Source organism: Lissotriton vulgaris, chromosome 5, assembly GCF_964263255.1.
Source record: "Lissotriton vulgaris chromosome 5, aLisVul1.2, whole genome shotgun sequence".
NCBI lineage: Eukaryota > Metazoa > Chordata > Amphibia > Caudata > Salamandridae > Lissotriton > Lissotriton vulgaris.
In genome coordinates, this window is record NC_141693.1 from 2,003,216,600 (window position 1) to 2,003,241,842 (window position 25,243).

Genomic DNA, 25,243 nt, shown 5'->3' on the forward strand with positions numbered 1-25,243 from the left:
GGAGACAGGTTTTGCTGGTCCTGTGGCACCGGAAACTGGCTTCCCCTCTTTGTTTTTTGAACCGGATGGTTTCGGAGTCGAAGCTTTCGGGTTTGGTACAGTTTTTGTCTTTGGCGCCGATGGTACGGGTGCCGAAGTGTCTTTGTCTTTGGGCGCCAAAGGGTTTTTTATGTTCGGTGCTGACGAATCCTTCGGTGTCGAAGGATGTTTTGGTGCCAATGGAGGAGGTGTAACTGGCACATGGTGTTTCTTCGGTGCCGAGGCACCGGAAGGTGTATTCTCTTTCCTCGGAGCCGGGCCCGAAGGCGGGGCGTTAGAGGGTAAATGTCGGTCTCGACTGGGCCCCATGGGCAGAGTGCTGACCGTTGCCTTCTGTTTGGGTAATGTCTGTCGTGCAGGGGCAGATGTACTCACGGGTTGTCGCGACGGGATCGAATCGTCCGAATCCTCTGCCCCCGATATTATTTGGAGATCAGGCGAGTCCTCCTCTGCGCCGAGTGGAGCCTCGTCCTCTGAGATATCTTCGATTGGATATTCGCCCTCGGAGACGTCTTCTTCGACGATCTCCTCTTCAAAGATGGCCTCCGGTGCTGGTGCTGATCTTCTCATTTTGTGTCGACGGGCCCTCCGATCTCGAATTGTCTTCTTCGATCGGAAGGAGGCACAGGCTGTGCAGGTCGACTCGTCGTGTTCTGGCGAGAGACAGAGGTTGCAAACCTCGTGATGGTCACTATGAGGGAATTTTGCTCGACATACCGGGCAGCTCTTGAATGGAGTTCTGTCCATGAGGCGTAGGCCGCACAGCGCCGATGGCCCAACGGCCCGCGTCGACGCACCGGAATGTAGCTGGTGATGTCGAAAGTCTATTCGATGTCGAAAGAAGTTTGTTTGAAATTTCTCGCTTCGAAAGAGCAGAAAAGTCTTTTTCTAGCCAGAGCTGAAAAACTTTCATCCGAACCCAGTGGCGGAAAAAAACAATCTGAGGATGGAGTCGATGACCATGTGCAGTATTGTCCAAGGGAGGAGTCACCTATCTCGTGACTACAAAAGACTTCTTCCAAGTAGACCACAACCTGCAATCATCCTAGCCCAACAACAGGTGGCGATCTATTGCTAAATGTAGGATCTGCAGCTCATATGCCTCGAACATAAAAGGTCATGGTCATTTATAATGCCAATAGCTTAAACTCTTGCAAATGTGAGAACTATTGCTATTTGAAAAAATTGTGCTCGGAGGCTGAAATTAAAGCCTACCGAATAACAACACTCGTAACAGGGGGTGTCACCATGTGAGCTTACAAAATGACACATGGCGATACTAAAGAGGGACTACTAAACCTACTGTCCAATCAACAGCCACAGTTTACAGTGGACAATGACACAAGCCAATGAAAAATATGGGCGGAGAGTGGACGGAGCTTCAAGTTCCTACCTGAATACAGCATGTCTCACAGAGAAGTGCATGCGGTGCCCAGGCTCGACCTAAAAATATCAGGATTTACTAAATAACTTGAGACCAAAACAACAAAAATCCAATCAGTAGAACTAGAGATATGAATTTTAAAGGTTTAGACAGAAGAGGCACCAATTGAAGTTATCTGGTCGCACTGGACCAGGACAAAGTCATAAGTCTGGGATGGAGCGCAGGCCAGGCACAAGACCAAGTCTGGCCCACTGAGGATTGTACCTTATGTCCTTCGTGTGTGGTCTGCATGGAGTTGGTTTGCAAGGCTTCACGTAATCTGGCATAGGTTCTGATGTGGCTGTGTGGCGATGATTTAAGTCGCTCAGCGTCGGTTCTGATGAAGCTTGCAGTTGTGCGGCGAGCATTTCAGGGTTTTGCATTACTTGGATCCAATGAAGCTTTCAGCTGTGCAGCAAGGCTTTGCTTTACTCTGTGTAGTTTCTGATTAAGTTTTCAGCTGTGAGGTGAGCCTTTGCATGGTGTCGCTTAGCGCTGGATTTGATGGAACCTTCAGTTAGGCCAGGAGTTCTTTCTGATGCCAGTCAAATGTCCAGAACCTGGAAAGGTAAGTCTTGGGGATAAGGAACTCACTTCAACAGTGCAGCAGCAGAGCTCAGGCAGGCCCAGTGTGGCAGGTCAGTTGGGCAGTTGCAGGGAGGTCTCTGGAGCTCGTTGTGTCGCTGGAGCTCAGAACAGGAGGTCAGTCAGCTGACCCTTGGAGTCACTCATCCTGTGATGAAGGGATTAAGTCCAGTCTTCCTTCTCAGAGAGCAGGGCCGTCCTCAAGAACCAAGACAGTTCTTCGGTAGTCTTAACAGGTCCAGGAATGTACTAAGGAGTTGGTCTGTGGGGCCGATTTTTATTCCTTGGGTCACCTTTGAAGTGAGAGAAACTTCTAGACTTCCCAATCTAGTTCTTGAACTTCTGTCCTTACCCTGACCTGGCTCCTAGGGGACTTGGGTGACAACAGATTAGTGTGAGGTCCTTTGTGAGTGTACGGAGGCAGCCCCTTTGAAGTGCAAGTGTTCGTAGGTGGCAGCTCTACCGTTCCCATCTTGATAAGATGACCCATCCTGTCAACACCTAGCCCACCCTTTGAAACACTGCCTGAGAGTAATACACAAAGACCAACTGCCAACTCCACTTAGCCATGTGACCTAGGTTACAGGCTACCAGTTGCAAATAGTTAGGACAAGAAAATACCACTTTCTAAAAGTGCCTTTTTCTGAATTGTGACATAAAATCCGACTTTACCATTATAGAGGGTTTTAAATTACAATTAGAGACCAAACATGCCATTTCTACCTGTTCCCAAGCAAAAGGTATCACTTATTAAATGTAATAAGACAACTTAATGTTATCCGGCGGGAGTGAAAAACACATTTTAAGGGTATTTCACTACCAGGTCAAGTAAAAGGTAAAAGTACATGTCCAAATTTTTTAAATACGCTTCACTCTGCCATAAGGGCTGCTTAGGGTCTACTCTAGGGGAGACACGTGTAAAAAAACAAGGTTGAGACCTGGCAAAGGGTTATTTTGCCAGGTTGAAATGGCCATTTAAAGCTGCCCACAGGCTGCAATGTCAGAACTGAGACATGTTTTAAAAGGCTACTTAAGTGGGGGGGGGGGCACAGTAAGTGCTACAGGCCCACTAGTAGCATTTGATTTACAAGCCTGGGATACAGATAATACCACATTTCAAGGGACTTAAAAGCATATCAAATGTGCCAATCTTACCATGTTTCGGGGAGTGAGAACCTTAGCGCTGATAAGCAGAAGCAAAATAATAGTAAATGACACAGAGTCCTAAAAGCCATCAGAAATGGGCTAAGTAAACAGGAGGATGTGACTGGCATTTGCTTCACTGAGGCAGAAGGCTATATGAAGTTGGGCCATCTGTGGCCACTGCTCGGTAGTCATCTGCTGGAGGAGGTCACACCTCCCCTCACCAGCAATTCTCTTTGTTCCTGGGAGCACTTTATACTTCCTAGCAGGGGGACAGCCTGTTGCCTAGGGTGAAAACTGCTGTAGATAGTTAGCAAGGCCTACCAAAGGTTAGGCAAGAAAGTGGTGACTTTATAAAGTAACCTTCCTATTAAAAGTTACCTAAAATCCAAACCTAGCAAAGAGTCGGATTTAATGTAAAAAATAATATGATACCTTGGAGCAATAATATTTGGTGGTCCCAAATGGAAGTTAGCACTTAGCGGGGTGGCTCGTGTAACTCCATGTTAGCCAATGGGGCCACCAATCTTGCTACCGTGACAACGGCAATTTAGAGTTTTCATTATCATGGCATGTTGAACACCAGAGGAACATGTCCTTTTTATTATCTAACACCCTGCATTGTGGGCTACCAAGACCTTCCACAGGAAAGACTTATTAATATTAAATAGGAAGGTTTTATTTTTTTATGTCAAGTTGGCAGTTTAGGAGCTTCCCGATTAGGCTGCAGTGGCACCACTGCTATGACTGGCTGGGAGTAATGATATTTATGTGAACTTGAGAACCTGAGAAGAGAAACGGGAATAAACAAGTTCCCCTCCAAACTACATTGCTCATAAGACCTAGTTTTATATTTTTAGAAAAATCCAGCACAAAAAAAAGCAGTAAAATAGCTTTTGGAGTCATGTCTTATCTCCCTGAAAATAATACCAATTTATGTTTGTTATGCATATCTTAACTCTTACATATTACATCTAGTAGTAAATGAAGATCTGTTTCATTTGCAAGTGGCAACTCTGCCAAGACTTTATTATGTGTAACTTCCAGGGAAGTATACAATCCAAATTTCTCCCCGACAAGTCTGAGAGTCAGTTTGGATTGCCTGATTATTGTAGGAGTGCGAGGTCTTCCACTTATGCTACTATGATTTCACATGTAGACCTCGAGAGCTTAATCCTTTTTTCTAATAGGGGCATTCTGTGGTGGGCCAGCAGAATCAACATTTGCGCATGGGCACAGAAGGGATGTTTTAGGGCGTTATAGAATGCTGTTAAATAATTGGGAAATCTGTAACTCTTACATCTGTTATACGGTTCCCCATCTTAAAAGGCTTCTGCTCTCTAAGGGAGAAGTAACACACATGGTGATCCTCTGGAGAGCCACCTAGACAGCTTCCTCAAAAGGAGCTCCATAAAAATCTTGTCTTTCAGAAATGACACAAGGCTAGCCATTTTCCATAAAATTAACATAGAAGAAATCAATTTGCCTGATAACTACCACATTTCCACTCATGTATGTATCTTGCATGTTCAGTTTGAACATATACAATATCACAGGACGTACCAATTTTGTTCGGATCTTCTCCAACTGGATTAGGAATGAGGAGGGACCTTGTCTCAAAGATCCTGAGGCCTTGAGGCCCGCCAGCAAAAACCAGGCCATACTTGTTTGAAACGACCAGGAGGCTGGAGCGAGGCTTGGGAAGCTCTTCTGGGGTCTCAAAAATTCGAATCTTTTTGAGCTGCCGGAAAGCGAAATCCTGCAAGACAAAAACGGTTTAGAGTTTTATAGACAACATCCGGAGCCACACCACAACATACAAAGACATGCAGTACCTATTTGTTAATGTAAAACATTACTCATTACCCTTCAGTAATGCCCTGCTCCTGGAAGCACCCCCTCCAGTGATGCCCTGCATGCATCGCCCTGCTCCTAGATGCATTCACGCAGGAAAGCCCTGCCGCCAGACTCTTCCTCACAGAGATGGCCAGTTCCTAGGCTGATCCCCCTCCATTGATGCACTGCCAATAGAAGCATCCCACGTCAGTAATTGCCCGGCGCTGGATCCATCCCCCTCCAGAGATACCATGCTGCTAAACCTGTCCTCCTCCAGTGACGCCTTGATGCTAAATTTGTCCCCAGCAAAGATGCCTTGCCCCTAGACTCTTTGCCCACAGGGTCAGTCTGTCACTACACACATCCCCCGCCCCCAGCAGTGATGCTCTAGACACACCACTCGTGGTGTTACCTGCCTGTAAATGGTTGTACATCCAATGGTCCACTGGGTGTAGGACCATCCACCAACAAGCATTCTGTAGTGATTCCCTGCTTCTAAAGATTCCTCATGTAGTTGCACTATCCCTTATAACAGCCCCTTTAGTGAAGCCCTGCCTCCAGACGTCTCCAGTTACGGCCTGGACATTAGCATCCTCTGAGATGGTATACTAGCCCGACACTTAGACTGCAATGGAGACATGCACCCTGGCCCTAATCCATCGCCTAGGGTGATGCCATGCCACTGGAAGCATCAACAGTACACAGCAACCCAATAGCCACCCAGCAATACTGGAGGAGCACATTACCCATCAATAGGAGGTATTGGCTTTCACACATTTGTTTTCTGCTTGTACCTATTAGGTAATTTAGTTGAACATGGAAAGCCAATCAGGGAAAACAAAAGCTGCAGACTGTGCAGTTGTTTGATAATACAAAAAAAAGTCTTTTGAGACTTTGTCCTTAATTAATGAAAGTTTTACTAGATTTCAACTTCAAAATGTACTTTATTCGGCTATTTTGAGCCATAAAACTACACCAACTATAAAAATACATTTTAAAGTTGCACAAGAAACCACATCAAGTTGGTTGCCTTCACTCGTGTTTATTACTCAACTGTTACGATTCTGTTTTTGATTTGTTACTGCATCCTGTACCTTTAGAAATCACTTTGTTTGCTCTACATGCTTCTTTCCTGATCAGTTGTAAATAAAGAGTCCTGATACCCCCCAGTAGTTATTTTAACGTTATATAAAACTTCTAAATAAATTGGTTAAAATATATTTAAAGAGAAATAAGCTGTTAAATAAAAGATGTCCTGAGTTAGTGCATTACATATGCTACAGGGTGTAAGTGCAGCAAAATTCAGTGCAGAATAAAGATACCCAAAACTAATACGGAGTTTAGCTATAGTTACTGCAGGTGTGGTAAATTTAAATTCATACATATTTGTAGGTTCAGATTAATTTAACAACCATGATTCTTAACCTAACCCCTGCCGAATGTATTTATGAACCTACACAGCTCGATTTAGTCTGCAAAAGTTGCACATACAACAGTGCAGCTCTGCATTTTTGAATTTTAAGAATCTTCAACTGGGGTAGTAAAACATTTTCCCATGTGAGTGTACAGAAGAACAAACATGAAGCATCAACTGTGAGGTCACAAAACCACGCCAGACTCTCCTGGAGGGGAAGCAGTCCAGCACCTCTGTAGTCATGGGGGCACTGCCCAGGGTTTGTGCATCCGCAGTCATATCTTCAGTGAGCCTAAGGTAGTGCACAAGTGAGTCCAGATGCCTTTTTGGCATTCTTGGGCAGGCATCAATTCCTGGCATGTGGCAGTATCCCTAGGCCACTTGGTCCTGTGGGTTCCTGCCTCCTGCCCCAGTGCATCACCACCCTACTTTAACTAGTATCAGCATCATGGCTGTCAGTGTGCGGACCTACAGAAGGACCCTTTGAAATATCCTAACAGTGCGTCTATGGGGGTCAGTCTTCGATGCAACTTAACCCCATCTCAGAGTGGTAAAAATATGACGGATTGCCAGGAGGAACAGATAACAGTTTCCTAACAAATACATTTTTAGTTATCTGTAATTCTGGTATCTATCGAATGCCCTGTATTTCTGGTGGTCATAGAGATGAACTTGGCCTTCTAAATGTTGAACATCACACCGATGGGGCAAAAAAAACTATTTATGAGAGAACCTGAAGATTGCTGATATCTACTCTTCCAACTGAGCTTTCCTTACTTTCATAAGGTGTGACCAAGTACCTTTGTCATTGAAAGGAATCCCTAAATACATAAAGGTCGATACAAGAAGCAATCTGGAGACTTCACACTGCAAGGGTGACGGACGACCACATACCATGGAATATGATTTAGTGGTGTCAATAGGCAAATCCAGTTCAATAATTAAATAAGCAAAGCTGTCAAGTGACCTCTGCAAACCTACTGCAGTTCTGGTCATTCAAACACAATCATCGGCATACATTCAAACAGGCAGATGACTAGTTCTCACCTTTGGAGTGTCAGGCATAACATTCAGCAAGGAGGATTTGAACTCATTGATGTAGAGACAAAAAGAGAAAGAAGCAAGAACGCATCATTGCCCAATGCTAGAAAGGCGGCGTGCACTCTCTGTTAGGGCAGTACCTGATCCACCCAGACAAATCAGTATGAATTTAAATTAGGAACTGCACCAGCAAACCCTCCACACCTATTTCAGTCATTCTGTCCCATAGTTATGCTCATTTAACATAGTCGAATGCAGAGTTCAGGTCCAGGAAAGCCAGACATAGGGACCAATGTTTGACCTTCATGTACTTGTCTATTAAGAGATGAAGATTCAAACATTGTTCTGTCATCCCCAAGCCTTATCTGAAGCCAGAGTGCACATCCGGTAGAATACCCTTTTCATGTGTCCATACCCAAGCAGATCCAATAAAACTCTACCAAGCATCTAAATTGCAGGGATGATCAAGGAGATAGGGCCATAACATTTGGAATTGGCCAGGTCCCCCCCTTTTTTTAAATTAATGTTTTTAAAGATTGGGACTACTGGATTTAAAAGTACTTTGTAGAATACTGAAGATACATTGGAAATGTGCTTTTAGGGGCACATGACATAATTTGTGGTACTGTGGTTCAATGTTCCCTCTAATTTTTTTCCCTGTGTGTGGCAGAAAATGGCCTCTGTGCACTGCATTCAAGGCCATGTGCATCAAAGACATGTGAGAACTCACTAACCAAGCGAGTGCACTACCAGAATTTGTGGTATTTGCCAGCGATGAGATCACTCACCCTTTAAGCTTGTGTAGCTTTTCCCGGCCTTGTAAATAAGGCCCCCTTTCATGCATTACTCTTCGTGAAATGTGTGTTCCATGGGTGTTCCCACACAACATCCATGGAACCGGGCACATTCCAAGATTTACAAGGTTTCATAAACCTGGGGATGCGTCAGATTCCTAAGCGTAAGGGCGGCGCAATTCCTTTATTTCTCCTTTTTCTATGTGTGCTGCATTCTGCAGCACATAGAAAGAAGAAAACTCCTGTTGTGATAGCTTGCATGCAAGAAGGTGTTCCCTCCTACACAAAAACAAGCACCCCTTCAACGCAGACACCCTTGCACCATGGCGCAAGGGTCCCTGCGTTGGCGCATGGCAGCCCATTGTGCACCAGCGCAGAGGAAAAGGACAGGAATGCGCTGTGTCGCTGTGTCTTGTAGATACGGCGCATTCCTGCCCTTTTCTTTTGGCGAATGGCAGTGCACCAGGAAGGCTTGCTGCGCTGCCGTGCATCAACATATTGTAAATGAGGTCAATCGTTTTTAAACACAAACCACTAGTGAACTAACAGGCAAGACAGTTCTGATGTAAACCCAGAAGGTGGCCCAGATTGTTAAAAAGCAACATTATAGTTATTAAATCACACACAATAGGCTACAACGTTTCTACAACTGGTATTCTGAACTCCTATTTGAAAGGGATTTCATATGCAACAATGAAGAAAAAGGAGTTTGGGTCAAATAAAATATTTGTCTAGGATTGCACAAGTTAAGCAGGGAAGCTATGATTTTAGCAGGTTTAACTTTGTACGAATCAGCCACCAAAAATGCCTCTATTTGTCTTTACTCTTTTATGCCAATGCTTTAATTTTAACGCAATGTGCATTTTTCTGCTGTGTTTATTTAGGGCAAGCTATTGGAACATTTTACATGAGCATCAGTTCCATTGTTTTTGTAACCTGGGAAGATAAAGTGACCTGCCCAGAATCACAGGATGGTGAGCGCTGCAGAGATTCGACTGAGATTCCAACTTGTTTTATCAGCTCCAAAGTTAGCAGCAGCTATGGCCATAGGGCCGCAGAAGCCACATGTAAGCTTATTAAAAAAGATTCCGGTTTGAAAGGCCTAAGTGCATCCACATAAGCATGCACTTCACACCAGCAGGACAGCAGACGGCATTGGTAACAGCCCTCTGCCCGTTAAGTCATACTTTCCCTTTCCAGAGTCCCCCCATCAGAAAAGCTATGGAAGAGCTGGTGTTTTGCTCCTATGACAGCGCGCACCAAGAGAAAACTTCCTTCAGCGTTATTGATTTAAAAAGCTCAGGAAGTCTTTTGCTTTATGCACGCTCCAGCATAGGCCCTGCGCGCCTGCAAACAGTAGGGCGCGCACCTTACAGGGAACATAGCTGTGGTTGTTTTGGAGGGTTCAGGAAATATGAATTTTCAAAGGAACCAGAAATTACTGTTTCTTCACTTAGCGCAATAAATCATTTAATTGGATTAAGTACCGGTAAACTTTGTAAAACTTGTATAAAGTTGTAAACCACTAAGCAGCTAGCTTGGGGACCTGGGAGTCACAGAGACAACAAAGTGGTCCATTTGGACAGTTACCACACATCAACCTCAGTAGACTTTAATGGAGTGGTCCTGATGAAAGGGATATGGGATGCTGATTCTGTGTTGGGGGGGGGTCTTCCTGAGGCCACTCCTTGGTCTCAGAACATGGTGGGGCGACTTTGGCCACAGGTGTCGATGTCCCTCCAAGTCGAGTTGAGGTCCAGCCAAACCCAGTTGTCACTGATCTACTGGTTTCCAGTTACAGCAAAACCAGTGGTTGTCTTTAACTGGAGATCACTTCCTTATTGAGCGACCAAACAGCACCCCAACATCTCTTCCAGATCTAGCAGACTCAGGTGCAACTCTGGAGGACCACGACTTGTCTCCCAGGTTACACTTCAGTGGCCAAGCTTTCTGTCTACTAACTCACCAAGGCAGGCTTCTGCAGCTTTTGCATTCCTTGTAATCACTGAGGCTTGGGGATGAGTTTGGTGCAGTCTCTCTTCGCTGGGTCCAGGGAACAGCAGGGGAGTACTTCGGTCCTCTCTTCAGTTGAGGCATGATCTGAGGTTTTGTTGACTGGGATGCCACTTTTATTCCCAGTCTGTGTTCTCTGGGGATGTGGCGACTAGTAGCCTATGGGCTACCAGGTCCCCACCAGCCTAGTGATGACTTCTTGCAAAGTGTGGCATCTAGTTATCCCAGCATGCACTATACTACCTACCCACTCCCAACATAGCAGAAGCTTTCTCCTGGAGTGTAGAGCTCTCTGGCCTATCCCCGAGGGGTGGCTACCCAGGGGCTACATGCGAACAGAAAAAATGCTTTGACAATGGCTTCCCCTTTTCTGTCCCCAATGGCAACGAGCTTGCCAGAATAAAGGAGTAGGCTTTCTCGGGTGTGTCCACCATTTACCAGTCGAAGGTGGCTCCCTCATTGAAGTTCGCCCTGTCTGGCCTACCTGGCAGGCAGAGGTCACCACTCTTTTAACGGCAGGCCTTTTGTATACCTTCCCGAGAGCCTTCACACCTCCCCCCAGTAGGGCATAGGGCTATCTCATTACCATTAACAGTAAGCAATAACTGGAATACTTTGGCCAACGAAGTGGCTACTTACTAAAATGTTCCACTTGTGCAAGAGTTACAATAAATTGTATTCCTTTGATACCCTGAAGTATCACATTTTGTTCACCCATTCAGAAGGTAGCACTGCTGAGTTGTCAGCATGTAACACTTTACTTGTCAATGGGGCTACTAGCCTTTCCACAGTAAACACGACAATGCAGGCTTTTTTCTATCAGGACATATAAAATTAAGAACCCATGTCCAACCTTTTAATATAAAGCACCCTGCCTTTAGGATGCAGTAGACCTGCCTTAGGAGATGGTAAATAAACATTAGAAATGAAGGTTTAGGAATTGCCATTACTTTAACTAGCAAACTCAAGTCAGCAGATGAAAACTGCTCTGCCAGCCATCACTGGTGTTATGTTATGTTATGTTAACAATGGTTTGTATAGCGCCCTGACACCGGTTGGTTTCCTGGCGCTGTAGAGACAGAGGGCAGTCAGAGTTGGAGGCCTGCGAATTCAGTAGTATGCTTGTTGGTAAAGCCAAGTCTTTAGGGATTTCCTGAATGACATGAGACTGGGGCATAGCCGGATCTCAAGGGGGAGGGCATTCCACAGACGAGGTGCCAAAGTGCCAAATCTGCAGCCGCCTGAGCGTTTACGTTTAAAGGATGGTATTTGTAGAAGGCATGGGTGGGCCGAGCATAGGCTTCGGGACGGGGCATACTTTATAATGAGTTTTGTGATGAAATTGGGGCTTTTGCAGTGGAGCGCTTTAAAGATCATGCAGCTGACTTTGAAGGTGCAGCGCTGGGCGACCGGGAGCCAGTGAAGTGTTTTCAGAAAGGGGTGGCAGAATGCCATCTAGGCTGGTTTAAAATCAGTCTTGCTGCCTGATTCTGCACCATCTGAAGTCGTTTCAAAAGGAACCGGGGGAGGCCCAAATATATCGAGTTAGCATAATCTATGTGAGAGATCACAGTTGCGATCACCACCTGTATCAGGGCTTCGTGGGTCAGAAGGCGACGAACCTTCCGGATTTTGCTTATTTGGAAGAGACACTTGGAAACCACCTGGCCTACTTGCGTTTTAAGTGAGAGGTCGCTGTTTAAGGTGATGCCAAGCGTCTTTGCCGATGATGGAGGGATCGGAGCTTGACCCATTTCTGTTGGCCAATAATGTGGGCCCCAGTATTTAGCGCTGTCCTTAGTCAGGACCAGCTCAGTTTTTCCTGGGTTCAATTTCAAATGATTTTGGTTCATCCAAGCTTGGATGAACCTCATTGTTGTTTGGAAGAAGGAGATGGACGTGTCTGAGTTGTCGATTGTGAATAGGAGCTGTAGGTCGTCCGCATAGTTCTGCACCGTTACCCGTTTGTCTCTGAGAGCTTGGATTAAAGGGAAGATGTAGAGGTTAAACAGGTGGGGTGACAGGGACGAGCCCTGGGGTACACCACATGTGATGGCTTGCTTGGAGCCCGATAAGTTGCCCAGGCGAACTGCCTGGGAACGGTCTACTAAAATGGACTTCAGCCAGCCAGCTGCCGTGCCCCGGATGCCAGCCTAAGAGACACGGTCGATCAAGATGGTGTGATCGACCGTGTCAAATGCGGCTGACAAATCGAAGAGCACTAGAGCCTGTGGAATGCGATTGTCTGCACAGTCCCTAAGGGTGTCCATTACTGCCACTACCCCCGCCTCCGTTGAATGGGCTGGGCGAAAGCCCGCCTGATATGGATCAAGGCAGTTTGATGTCTCTATGAGGTTGGACAGGCAGTTGGCAACATGAGCCTCCAACACCTTTGCTAGAAGGGAAGAAGGGAGATTGGACGATAGTTTGCATTGCAGGTCGGGTCTGCGCCCGGTTTCTTCAGAAGGGGTATTACGATAGCTTCTTTGAATGCGAGGGGAACTTGTCCAGTGGCCAGTGAGTTGTTTAGAAGGGTACAAGCGGAAGCCGGAATAGCTGATAGGCAGTCTTTCAAGATATAAGGAGGACATCTGTCGGATGGGGCGCCAGATTTTACTCTTACCAGTAATTCCTGAAATAGTTCTGGGGTGATGGGAGGGGAAACTGCTAAGTAAGTCGATAGTGTTGGGGCTTGGAAATGAAAGGGGAGGACTTGGGGTTTGTGGAATACTGGCTTTGATAGCCGTGATTTTCTCTGTAAAAAAAACGTTCAGTGAGTGGCAAAGAGCCTGGGTCGGGGGCAAGCTGGGCCGGGCATTGTCAAGGTTGGGTAATTCATTAAGAATAGAGAAGATGTCCTTAGATTTGTTGGTTGAGTTAGTTATACGGGAAGAGAAGTAAGCAGTTTTAGTAACAAGGATAGATTTCATGTAGTCCTTCCTGGCAGAGATGTATCGAGTTTTAGCGTCAGGGGTATAGTTACGACGCTAACGTCACTCAAGTTGTCGAAGGGCCAGTTTTTTAGGTCGAGCAGACCTAAAAAGCATGCGAAGCATGCTTTGTCTGCGAAGACATCTTTTGCTGGCGTGTCTGGGGGAATGTGAGACAACGATCGCCCACGCGCCTCGCTGTCTCACATTCCTCCTCGAGGGCGCGCACGTCGCCGTGCATATCCCCTGCCTCGCATTCTCTCTCAATCACACACAGTCACGCATGCGCACACACATTCCCTCGCGCACACACTCCCCCCAGGCATACACACAGGCAGGCACGCGCACACACACACGCACGCACACGCACGCCCCTCCCCCCCACCACTCACGGGGCTCACACGCGCACAAACACAGACACACATATCCCCCCCCCCCTCCACTCACCGTGCTCTTTTGTCGAATCGCCTCGCTGAGCTCCTTTTCTCCACACGCGGGGCACTTCTCTGGATCTTCACGCTACCTCGGGGCTCTCCCTCCATGATGGGAGCCCCGCATCAACGCGCAACAGCGGCCTCTTCCGGCCGCGTCACAGGCCCCGCCCATGTCACGGGCAAGGATGCCTGAGTTCCTGGCTTCGCCCCCGCCGGCAATCCTTGTTCACTGGGCCAGTGTCTCGGCTTCAAGCTTCTTGTGCGCAGACTTTTTCAATGCAGCTCCCATCCAGGAGCATGCTCCGACTCCCTGTTTGTGTCCCGTCAGTCCACGCGCGGTTTCTCTGGCCTCTGGAGCAGCAAGTCTTTGGCGCGGGCTGTAGTTTGAGAGGCCTCCTGGCTGAGTTAACGGGACAGTGCACGACCTGCTGGAGCTAAAAGACACTACGGCGCCATGTCCTACAATTATGTGGTGACCGCGCAGAAACCGGCTGCCGTGAACGGCTGCGTGACGGATACTGAGGGGAATATTTGGGGCGCACGGGAGGGAGAAACATCAAACGAACTGTGCGTGAGTTTAATATCTATGGCGAAGAGTGCATGTCTTGTGTGACAGCCCAAAGAATCAGGATAAGGGGGACTGTTATCTGCAGTGAGGCGATAATGCTGACCAGGAGCATGAAGTGGCAGAGCGGTGTTTGGCTTGCAATGCAATACAGAGTAACTCACGGGGTCTGTTGGGTCACTGCTTGCTGTGAGAGTCATAGTTTCGAGTTCACTATCATTTATGATATGAAGGCAGTAATTTCAATGATACATACAGGTCAGTGTCTCAGTAGGACACTGTCTCAACGAAGGTATGAGGTGCAGAGTTTTGGGGTGTCAGTGGGAGAGCTTGAGTGGCAGAGCATCTGATGTTATTATATGCAGGCACGGAGGGAGCAGTCTTGAATCACACTGTGCAGAAAAGTGTGAAAGACCGAACATGATTAGCCTTGAGATTTGCAGTGCAGTGTGAATAGCGAATACCGCAACACTACTAGCTACTCCACGGAGGCAAGCTAAAGTTTCTGTGACGGTACTGATATTTCACAATGTGAATAGCAAACGTGGAAGGTACCCTGGGCTGCATATTGGTGTGAACAGGGTCGGATTGCCTAAAATTAGGCCAGGACACACAAAGAAAACAATGGTCTACATTTGTCGCTAATGATCATTCATGAAACGTTGCTTTGTTAGTATTAGGGGAGTGATTTTGTGAAAAATCTCTGATAAATTAAGCTTTCTAGGCCTGTAGGGTCAGTAGTCAGTCCATTATTCCACTGCAACTCGCCCACAGTTCTGCTCACTTTGTCTCTGGTATATACATTGCTGCTCCACCTTGGGCCCCTTAGTCTGTGCTCCCCCTCAGATCCCTCAAAGTCCGGTATGTAATCAGGCCGTGAGTCAGAGAACCATGCACATCTTTCCTGTTTGGAGGCTTCTGTTCAACCTTAAGTTCAAGGATACCTGCTTATTCTAAGGGCTTGAGACATTTGCTCATCACTAGTTTGTGCTGAAGCTCCCGACACACCAACAGGAAAATGAATGCTCCTGCTCACACTGAGGACAAGAGGGCTCCTTCTCACTCTCGGATACCTGTGGAATTCAGCTCACACATGACTTCCCTAATAATCCTTCCCTACTGTAGCTCTTGTTCACTCTCACTCAAACTCTAGTTCACTCTCGGGTTACTGAGAACCATGTTCACCTGAAATGCTCTTCTTCCTATATTTACCCTGAGGTATAATCACCAGCTGATTTTCTCACCCTAAGGGCCTGAGGCTTGTATTCCTTCCTAGTTCCCACAGAGAATAGTAGGGTGAGCAGGAGTTCAAGAGTATTGCTTGCTTTAGATACCTGAGGCTGCAGTTAATTTTCATTTCCCTGTCACTATTTGCCACTCATGTCCCTAATGGTCCTGCTTGTCCCCAGACCTCTGCTCAGTTCCTCTGGTCACCCTCAAGTGTGTGAGGTACCTACTCTCGTTTGTTTCCTTGAGGCTCTCGACCACTTAGTTTCTCCGAGGCTTCAGCATTGGACATACGTCCCTAATGCCCCTGCTCACATTAGGCAACAGAAACTACTGTTAATCCTCCGGTCACCGAAGTGCCTCCTCTCTTCACTTTCATGTCCCTGAAGTTCCTGCCTTGCCTTGATCCGCTGATTTTCTTGCCCACCTTCGGATCCTGTGTAGCTGCCACCCATCCTTAGGTGACTGGCAAACTCCCTGGAAAGTTGTAGCAGGCACCCACGGTTGGACGCATCAGAATTGGACAAGGCTTCCTCTTTCGGTTGTCACTCAAGGAGCTTATCTGCAAGCAATGTCTTTGATTGCATACAGAATGGTACTTGAATGCTTTTGTATTGTGGGTAGAGACATGATTTGAATCTGAAAAAGCTACATTAAATCACTCTTAATTAAACTTTTAAATTCTTCTCGTAAATATTATCTGTCCTCTTGCCTTCCCTAACAGGAACATATATAATTCATTTCCATTCTGTCACTCCTTTCTCTAGTCCCTCATTTCACCTCCCATATCACCAAGTGCAACTATTTGTCCTATTCTCTAGCTCTTTGTATTTCTGTCTATACATCTATAACACCATCTTTCCTTTCTTTGCACCTCTGTCTCCCTTTCTCCACTTCTATACCCTTTCTTTCTGGCTGTAAACACCCCTCATTCTCAATTTTCCTCTGCCTAGTTCTTCCTCTCTCTCACTCCCTACTTGTTTTCCTCTCCTTTGTGTCTTATTCTACCCATGTTCTCTTTTCCCTTCTCTTTTCCTTTCTTTCTCTCTCACGCTAGAAATTCCCCTTTCTCCTGTATCTCCCTATGAGCTCTTTCTTCAGTTATTTTGATATTTCTCGTGTCATTATTCCTGCTCTCATTTAGTATCTCTTTAGAGTTTAATTTGTGACTGCAAACCTTCCCCTCCCTCCAGTCGTGTTCTCGCCTGTCCGTCCCTCTCACTTCCCTCTACCCCTTGAAATCTTCTGTGCTCTTTACTACACCTAATGTTATATTCTGTTGCAATGCAATAGGTCTCACTTTTGCGAAAGTTTAAGCTATTAGCATTGTAAATGACAATGCCTTTTATTTATGTTTTAAAAGCAAAAATATAAATAAAAGGCATTGCCATTTACAATGCCAATAGCTCTAACTTTAATAATGAGAGACCTATTGCATTGCAAATGCTTGTTTGCTTTTAAGTCAGGTGAGAACCATTTCTGGGCATCGGCGCGCTGGGTCAGTTTGATCGTCTTTTATGGAGCATGGACGTCGCTGGCTGATTGTAGCCAGAGAGAGAGAGATTGTTTTCTGCTATGTTAATATCAGGGTGGTGGGAGGGAATGGAAGTGGCAAGGGTTTGTAGGAATTCCGGCCTGTCTAGAGAGTTCCAATTCCTAGTTCGTCCACCCATAGCTGTGACAGTGGTCTTTTTAGGGGGATGGATGAGATTAAATTTGAGAAGAAGATGATCCGACCATAGACACCGGAAGGTGACTGGGGTCGTAACTAAAAGAGAGTTGGTCCAGATCTGGTCCAGAATGTGGCCTTTACAGCGAGTTGGTGATCGTACATGTTGTTCGAAGTTTAGATTTTAAGAAGCTCAGTGAGTTCACGCAACTGAGGACCCTCCAGAGGGTCGTTGAACCAGTAGTTAAGGTCCCCCACCAGTAGAATCCTGGCATGATCAATGGCTAGATTGGCAATTTGTTCACTGAGCGCTAAAGGGAAAGACGGCATGTTGTCAGGGGTCTGTAGAGGAGGACGCATGCCATAGTTGTGTAGGAAGTATCAATTTTTAGAACCAAGTTTTCAGTGTCTGAGTGATTCAGGCAAGTCAAGGCGGTGACGCTCAGGTCATGGCGGAAGATTGCTGCCACTCCCCCGCCAGGTTTGACGGATCCACGATCCGCGTGAATGATGCGGTAGTTTGGTGGCAGTGCTGCTATGATATCTGGGGCAGAGTCTTGGGTGAGCCAAGTCTCGGTGAGTAAAAGGATGTCGAGATTGTCCTCGTCTAGTAAAAGAAAGAGGTCCAGGTTGTGTTTCACCATGGAGCGGGTTTTTAGATAAGCTATAGACATGGAATGGGGACAAGAGTTGGACGCTGTATGACTAATGGGGCCGAAAGAAGTAGTGGTGGCGGTATCGAGGATGGAAGAGCGGTTGACTAGGAGCCCTAATCTCTGGGCTCGATTGCGTGATGGCTCATTCAGGTGGCCCTGGCCGTTGTTGGTGGCCAGCAGCTCTTCACGGGAATATGTAATCCGCCCTATAGCATGGCGTGCCCTGGGGCCCGTCAGGGCGCGGACGGGCGCAGACGGGCTTTCCTTTGGCGCGCCCGCCCGCTGCGCCCCCTAGACGAGGGGGCCACTTTGTACCAGTGAGAGCGGGAGGGGCGGAGCACTGGACCGCTCGCCTGCTCCGGCTCTTCACCCAAGATGGCGGTGGCTAGAGGCTGTCACCCAAGCAGTGGGCTGGGATTCACACTCTGCTATGCTCCACTTGTGGTTTTGACAATTAACAAGGGTCCTCGACAACAGAATAACCAAAACCAATGGATAAATTATAGACAAGAATCTGTACTATAATGGAGAAGGTGTCCAGCCGGACACGGATTTTAATCAATTAAGGCGATTGTAAACATAATAAAGGAAAACATTTATACAGTGGGATACACTCCTGTATCCAGTACATTTGACACAACAGGACAAACCAAAAATTATATAAGGGGAGGGATAATTACAGGCAATTAAGAAACGAGCCACTAGTGAAAGTAATGCATTGTACTAGCTGGACTCATGTAGAGAACACAATTGATCAACACAATGGAAGAACTTACTGCATAACAACATAAACATATGACGGCGTTTCGATCCTATAAGGGCTAAAGGATCATCATCAGGACTAAACATAACATTGCCTGAATTGCAAGCCTGTTGGAAACATAAGGGAAAAACAAGGAAGGACAAAAACCACAATTAGTTCTTATGTCCTCTAATTATGCATAGCGTTTTCATAGATCATGCTTAAAGTGAAGACCTTCCATGCGTGTGTGCATCCGTGCAGACGTGTCACTCAGCCCCATTGAGTTAAAAAATATAGCAGCAACTGTGACATGGAGGTGAAGGAGGCCGGTTGGTGTGGGGAAGTGCTCCACTTGCGGTAGCACAATAGGTGCTGCAGTTCAAGAAAGACACTAACCTACAGGCTCATATACTAGGGACTTATATGTTAACCTATGCCAAATGTGGGTGAAAAATCAGACATAAACCTCTTACGGGTTAGCGCAATGGCAGTGAGGTCTGGTCAAACCTCGGCACACCTTCAAAGTAAACAAGCATTTACAATGCAATAGGTCTCGTATTTACGCAAGTTTAAGCTATTGGCATTGTAAATGAAAATGCCTTTTATTGATGTGATTTGAAAACCTGCAAGTGGTGCTTAAACACGCCCTTTGTATTTATAGTCCTTGCTTACGAGAAGCAAGGCTGGCAGTAAAAGAGGAGCAGTTACTGTTATCCTTGCTTCTCGTAAGCAACGATGAAGTACAAAGTGTGTGTTTACGCACGGCTTGCAGGTTTCCAGAGCACACAAATAAAAGGAAGTGTCATCTACAATGCCAATAGTTCAAACTCTCGTAAATGCGAGACCTATTGCATTCCAAATGCTTGTTCCATATAGCTCCTGTGAGGGACAGGCATATAGTCCAACCATGTCAAGATCTATTTTGGAATGCCCTGAGCTTTCGATCTATGTTCTGCCAAACAACAAGTGACTTAAGGGTAGGAAATATAGTCAAACGTTTTGAACTACGCACTGTAAAAACGTTTTGAAATGACTCCTGGAAAAAGCTGATGCTATAAAACCAAAAGTTGCCCTATGTCTGTGTCTCCCTCCCTCTCTTTTACCCACCCACTTACTGTTTCTAGCTCTTCCCTCAGCCCCCGCGTTATTGTCTGCTAGTCACATCCTTCAAATGTGCAGTTCAGGAGCGTAAGCCTGCACCCAGATCTCTTCCAGTTACCCCAGCAGATCTAGTTTCACCGGAAGCACGCTCTCTTTAAGCAATAGATCTGCTCAGAGGACATTGGTGACAAAAGTTTCCAGTTTCCCTTTCACGCTCGGGCCTTGCAAAGTTTCATGAATCGATTGGCCTTGTGCACTGTTTAGAATACTTGTCTCAGGGTTTAACCTTGCAGCTTCCGTCTTGAACTCTGTATTATAGCCTTTTCGATTGGCACCGTGCCCACTGCTGGTGATCTGTGGAAGCTCTGTTTGGGCCCTCCACACAGTGTGGGGTGCGCGTGCATAGGACGTCACGGCCTGACGCATGCGCAGAACCCGCTTGCGCACCAGGCAGAGTTCTGTACGGGACCGTGGTGTAGGAGGAACCTGTCACTGTGAGGCTGCTTCAAAACTTGTTAGAATGTTTTTGGCCGGTTGTTTCTAACCCTGCCCCGTTGTCCTACACATGGGACAGCAGGATTGTTGGACCCAGCCTCGTGGCGTGGCCCTCGCTGACCCCCATAACTCCAGAACGACGGACGTAACTGATTCCCGCCCATCCAGAACTATACACAAGACTCCTACATCGGACCTGAGACGACCTCCAGACCGCGTGCCTGCACCCGGCCATCAGACTCCATGTTTTGGCCACCCCGCCAGCCGGCCGCCTTCTTCCCTTTCGGCAGCCTCTGGCCGCTCCCGGCTGCAGCTGGGCGTGCGCGTCCGGCGCGCCCCGACCCGCCCGGGGGGTGAACGACTCACCAAGTACCCAAAACCAAGGCTTCCATCACACCTCCAGCCCCCTCCAGAGAAACTGGTTGTCCTCACACCTCCTAACCATCCCTGGGGGCTGGTTTCGATCACACCTTTTGGCTTCCTAGCGAGCTGGCTCCAGGCCTTGATGAGCGTCTGGGATTCCCTGGACGCATGGTCCAAAAGCATCAAAGATCCAGCTGCCCAGACAATCGGGCGCCTGGCCCTCGGACCTCCGGCCTCCTGCCTCTGAGGGTCCGGACATCAAAGAGCTCCTGGACTATAAGACAGCCTGCCTTCCATCTAGCCGGCAGTTGTATCTTGGACAAGAAAGCCCTGCTGATCTGATCGCGGCTGACCTTGAGGAGAACACACTGACCCACCGAGCCCTGCTGACATCGTCGCGGCTCATCCTCGAAGCTACGGAACTGAACCACCGAGCCCTGCTGACGCTGTCGCGGCTCCCACTCGAAGAGCAAGAACTGAACCACCGAGCCCTGCTGACGCTGTCGTGGCTCCCTCTCGAAGAGTAAGACCTGAACCACCGGAGCCCTGCTGACCTCGTCGCGGCCCACTCTTGAGAACGAGAGACATTTGCTACCATCCGGAGCCCTGCGGACGCTGTCGCGGCTCTACCTGCCTACGAGTACTACGGAGTACTCCTGACCAAGCCCTGCTGACCTCGTCGCGGCTTGAAGAACTCTCTGGTCCGGCTGGACCATTGACGCTACCCTCACAATCATCTTGAACAGAAGTGAGTAGGACAGCAAGTACCATCGCCAGTCCCAGTACCCCCCGGTTCGAGGATTGAGAACTGTGCGCAGGGTGCGTGGCGTGCCAACTGGCGCTCTAAGACTGTCCCGCTTCCCCGTTCCCTTGTTAAGAGACTTTCACGATCCCTCGATCGCTGTGTATTGCTCCTTATTTTTATTCTGATAAAGTTCATACTTGATAAAGATTCACGGTGTGGTGTCCCTTCGTAAGTGTGGTGTGTCGACAGTGTGTATGATCAGTCCTCCCCAGCGGGGACTTCCCCCTCGATAAGACTCAGCAAGAAATGTGGGAGAGGAGGTCTCGGGTGGTTAGGAGAGTCATCTTGACCCCCGGGGTCACCGCCTTCCAACAAGGATCTTACCGGCCATTCCTTCTTTCCATTTTTTCTGCTTTCCATTAATGTTTGTGTAATTACATCTTTTTGGAAGTCTTTGCATACGTTATATTATTTATTTGTATGGTTGCCACCGTCAAGTCGCCTCAAAGCACTGAGGGGAGCAGTAGAGATAGAAAACCAGTGAAGCATAAAGCACCGAGCCCGACGCACATCTTTCAAGTGGAGGAGTGCAGTCAGTAAAAGGTGCTGCAATGATGAGCACCAAGCTTATCGGCAGGAGCGGTGAAGCACAGTCTGCGATAATTCAGGCTGATGTCAGGGTCAGTTTCACAGACAAAGTGTTGTAACGAAAGCCCTACGCGGGGGCAGCAGATTTGCATGCGCACGGAGTGCACATCTCCTGTCCGTACTCATGCACATCTCCTGTCCTCCTTCAGACGCAAAACCCACACCAATATATCTCACCAAGGCGAGCAACACATGCGCTGCATCGCTAGGCGAGACCTGAAAATAGGCAGCATCAGTCCAAAAACTTAAGGGTGATCATGCAAAAGGAGGCATTTCCTTACAACAGGCAACTTTTGTTTCCAGACTATAGGCCAGATGTAGATAATCAGCATTTACCGATTCTAAAATACCGAAATATACCGATTCGGTATTTTAGAATCGGTAAATGCTATGTAGGTATCAAATCGGTATATTTTACCGAATCTGTACAATTCGGTAAATACCGAATCCTTAATTTAGGCCCCTACATATGAAAAGCTTAATTCCGGTCGAGTGGCCAAAATTCGGTAATTTCGGCCGTTACCGACCGGAATTAGGCTTCCTACATCTGTTATGTTATGTTATGTTAAAGGAATTTGGTACCGCGCACATACACCAATTGGTTTCTTGGCGCTCAAAGACCAGTGGATGAGAGCACAAGGGGGTGGGTGCAGCTAGCCATGGGCAAGGCGGAACAGATATGTTTTCAGGGATTTACGAAAGGTAGAATAGTCCGGGCTGAGCAAGTGGACGGGGCAAGAAAAGAGAAACAGGCACCACCGTGCTTCTTGCGTTTGAACCTAGGAGTGATCAAAAGATTGCAAGCAGAGGATCTGAGGTGTCGAGAAGGAACATAGGGGTGCAAACAGAGGGAGATAAAGACAGGAGCAGAGGCAAAAAGAGATTTGAAAATAGTACATCCCAGTTTGAAGATGCAACGTTGCGCAACAGGGAGCCAGTGTAGGGTTTTTAGCAACGGGGTGACATGTTGGTGTTTGGGCTGCTGAAAAATGTATCTGGCTGCCTGGTTTTGCACCAGTTGGAGGCGTTGGAGATGGTATGCCGGAATCCCCACGTATAGACAGTTGGCATAGTCTAAACGTGAAGTGACCAGGGCCATGATAACAAGGGTGAGAGCCTCTGGTGATAGGAACCTTCGGATCTTCCCGATTCTGCGGAGATGGTAAAAGCAGGCCGAGGTAACAGCGTTGATGTGCGGCCGCATCAAAAGGTCGCTAGAGATGGTAACACCAAGGCTCTTCACAGAGTTAACTGGGCAGGGAGGGGGATCAAGGGCAGGGGGCCAAAAATTGGAAGTCCAAGGATGTGGGTGCCCGCTAATCAGGACCAGCTCAGTCTTGCTCGGATTGAGCTTCAGCTGGCTGAAGTTCATCCACTCATAGATGGTAAGCATTGTGGTTTGGAAATTAGAGCAGGAAAGAGGGGAGGGGTCGATGGGAAAGATAAGTTGCAGATCATCTGCATAGTTAAAAGTGGTAACAGAAGAATGACGAAGAGAGACAAGGAGGGGCTGCATATAAAGATTAAACAAGAGAGGGGACAAGGCAGAGCCCTGGGGAACACCACAGGAAAGTGAAATACGGGGAGCAGAAAAGGAAGACAGATGTACCGATTGGGAGCGTAGTTGGAGAAAGGACACAATCCAAGACAGGGCCAGGCCAGAGATGCCAGCATTTCTGACACGGTCGACCAAGATGTCATGGTCGACCGTGTCAAAAGCGGCCGAGAGATCAAGTAACACTAGGGCCTGGGCCATGTTCTTGTCAGCCCCCTGTCTCAGCGTGTCCATAACCGCCACCACCACTGCCTCCGTAGAATGGAACGGTCTAAAACCTGCCTGTTGATCATCGAGGAAATGAGTTTCCTCGATGAAAGTACTCAGGCAGCGGGTGACGTAGGTTTCCAAGACCTTCCCCAAATAGGGAAGGAGGGAAATAGGTCGGTAGTTGCCCAGGACCACAGGGTCAGAACCGGGTTTTTTAAAAATAGGTACCACCACAGCGCTTTTGAAAGCGGTGGGGACAGTGCCTGTGGAGAGTGAGCGATTTAGAAGGTCAAGGGGAGGGCCGGGACAGGTCATAAAGGCATCTCTTAGGATTTGAGGAGGGCAACAGTCATTAGGGGAACCGGAGCCAACAGCCTGGAGTAGTGTGCGAAAAGTATCCAGGGAGATAGGGGTGAATTCATGCAGGGAGTGAGGATTCGGAGAAGATAGGGCGCTGGCCTGAGACATGGTAGTAGGGGGGATATTGTTTTTAATCATGGAGATTTTATCAGAAAAAAAGCATTAAGGGAGTCACACAGAGTTTGCGAGGGTTGAGGCTGAGGTGTAACACGGTCAGGTAGGGAGAGTTCAGCTACAATTGAGAAAATTTCTTTTGTTCTGGATGCAGAATTAATAACTTTCTGAGAATAGTGGGAAGATTTGGCCAAAATAATAGATTTTTTATAGGATTTTAGTAAATCAATATAAATAGATTTTAATAGAGGATCATAGTTACGCCTCCAGCGGCGCTCAGCCTGTCTAAGAAGGAGTTTGTCAGCCTTCAGTTGATCGGTAAACCAGCGCTGAGCGTCGTGAGGACATTTAGATTTGATAATTTTAACGGGAGCGACCACATCACTGGCTAGAGGCAGCCATTAGTCCAAGGTGGCTGCTTGAGAGTTCAAGTCAGGGAGGTCAAGAGGGAGTGTGGAAGTAAGGGTCGAATGAAAAAGGGAAATATCGGCGTGCTTCCAGTTACGTGCCGAAAAGTTGGAGGCTAGTGGGGGGCGGGTAGGAACTAATAGTTTTAGGGAGAAAGAAATAAAAAAATGATCGGACCAGGTGCAGGGATAGACCACAGGAGAGGAGATATCCAGATTGGTGGTCCATACCTTGTCCAAAGTATGGCCCTTGTTGTGGGTAGCGACAGAGATATGTTGTAAAAAATTTAAGCCAAGTAGCAGATCGGTGAATTCAAGTGAAAGAGAGGATTCAAGGGGGTCTAGTGGCCAATAATTGAAATCGCCAATGATCAAGACCCTGGCAGAATTGATGGTGAGCTGCGAGATTAAATCGCTGAACAAGGATGGGAAGGAGGGCATATTGACAGGGGGACGATACACTAAAACACAAATAAAAGAGTGTGTGGGAGAAGTGAATTTCAACGTAAGAATGTCAGAATTTAATATGGGGGTAGTTGTTAAGGTAGTGAATTGTAGATTAGAGCGGATGATGGCAGCAACTCCACCGCCAGGTCTACCAGATGTCCTATTAGAATGAAGAATATAGTAGCCCGAGGGTATGGCTGCCAAGATGTCAGGGTAGGAGCCAGCATGGAGCCAAGTTTCAACAAGGAGCAAGATGTCAATATTGCCACCGTCCAAGAGTTGGAATA

General features: G+C 47.3%; 1 protein-coding gene across 4 annotated transcripts in view; it reads right to left on the reverse strand.

The window, feature by feature from the left end:
* The window catches only part of NUP214 (nucleoporin 214), a 438,399-nt gene that overhangs the window by 411,768 nt on the left and 1,388 nt on the right, over positions 1-25,243 (reverse strand). For all 4 annotated transcript variants that reach the window (XM_086924798.1, XM_086924800.1, XM_086924799.1 and 1 more), the window contains exon 2: positions 4,754-4,949. In XM_086924798.1, coding sequence (XP_086780924.1) covers positions 4,754-4,949 — 196 coding nt within the window. The remainder of the gene's footprint in view (positions 1-4,753; positions 4,950-25,243) is intronic.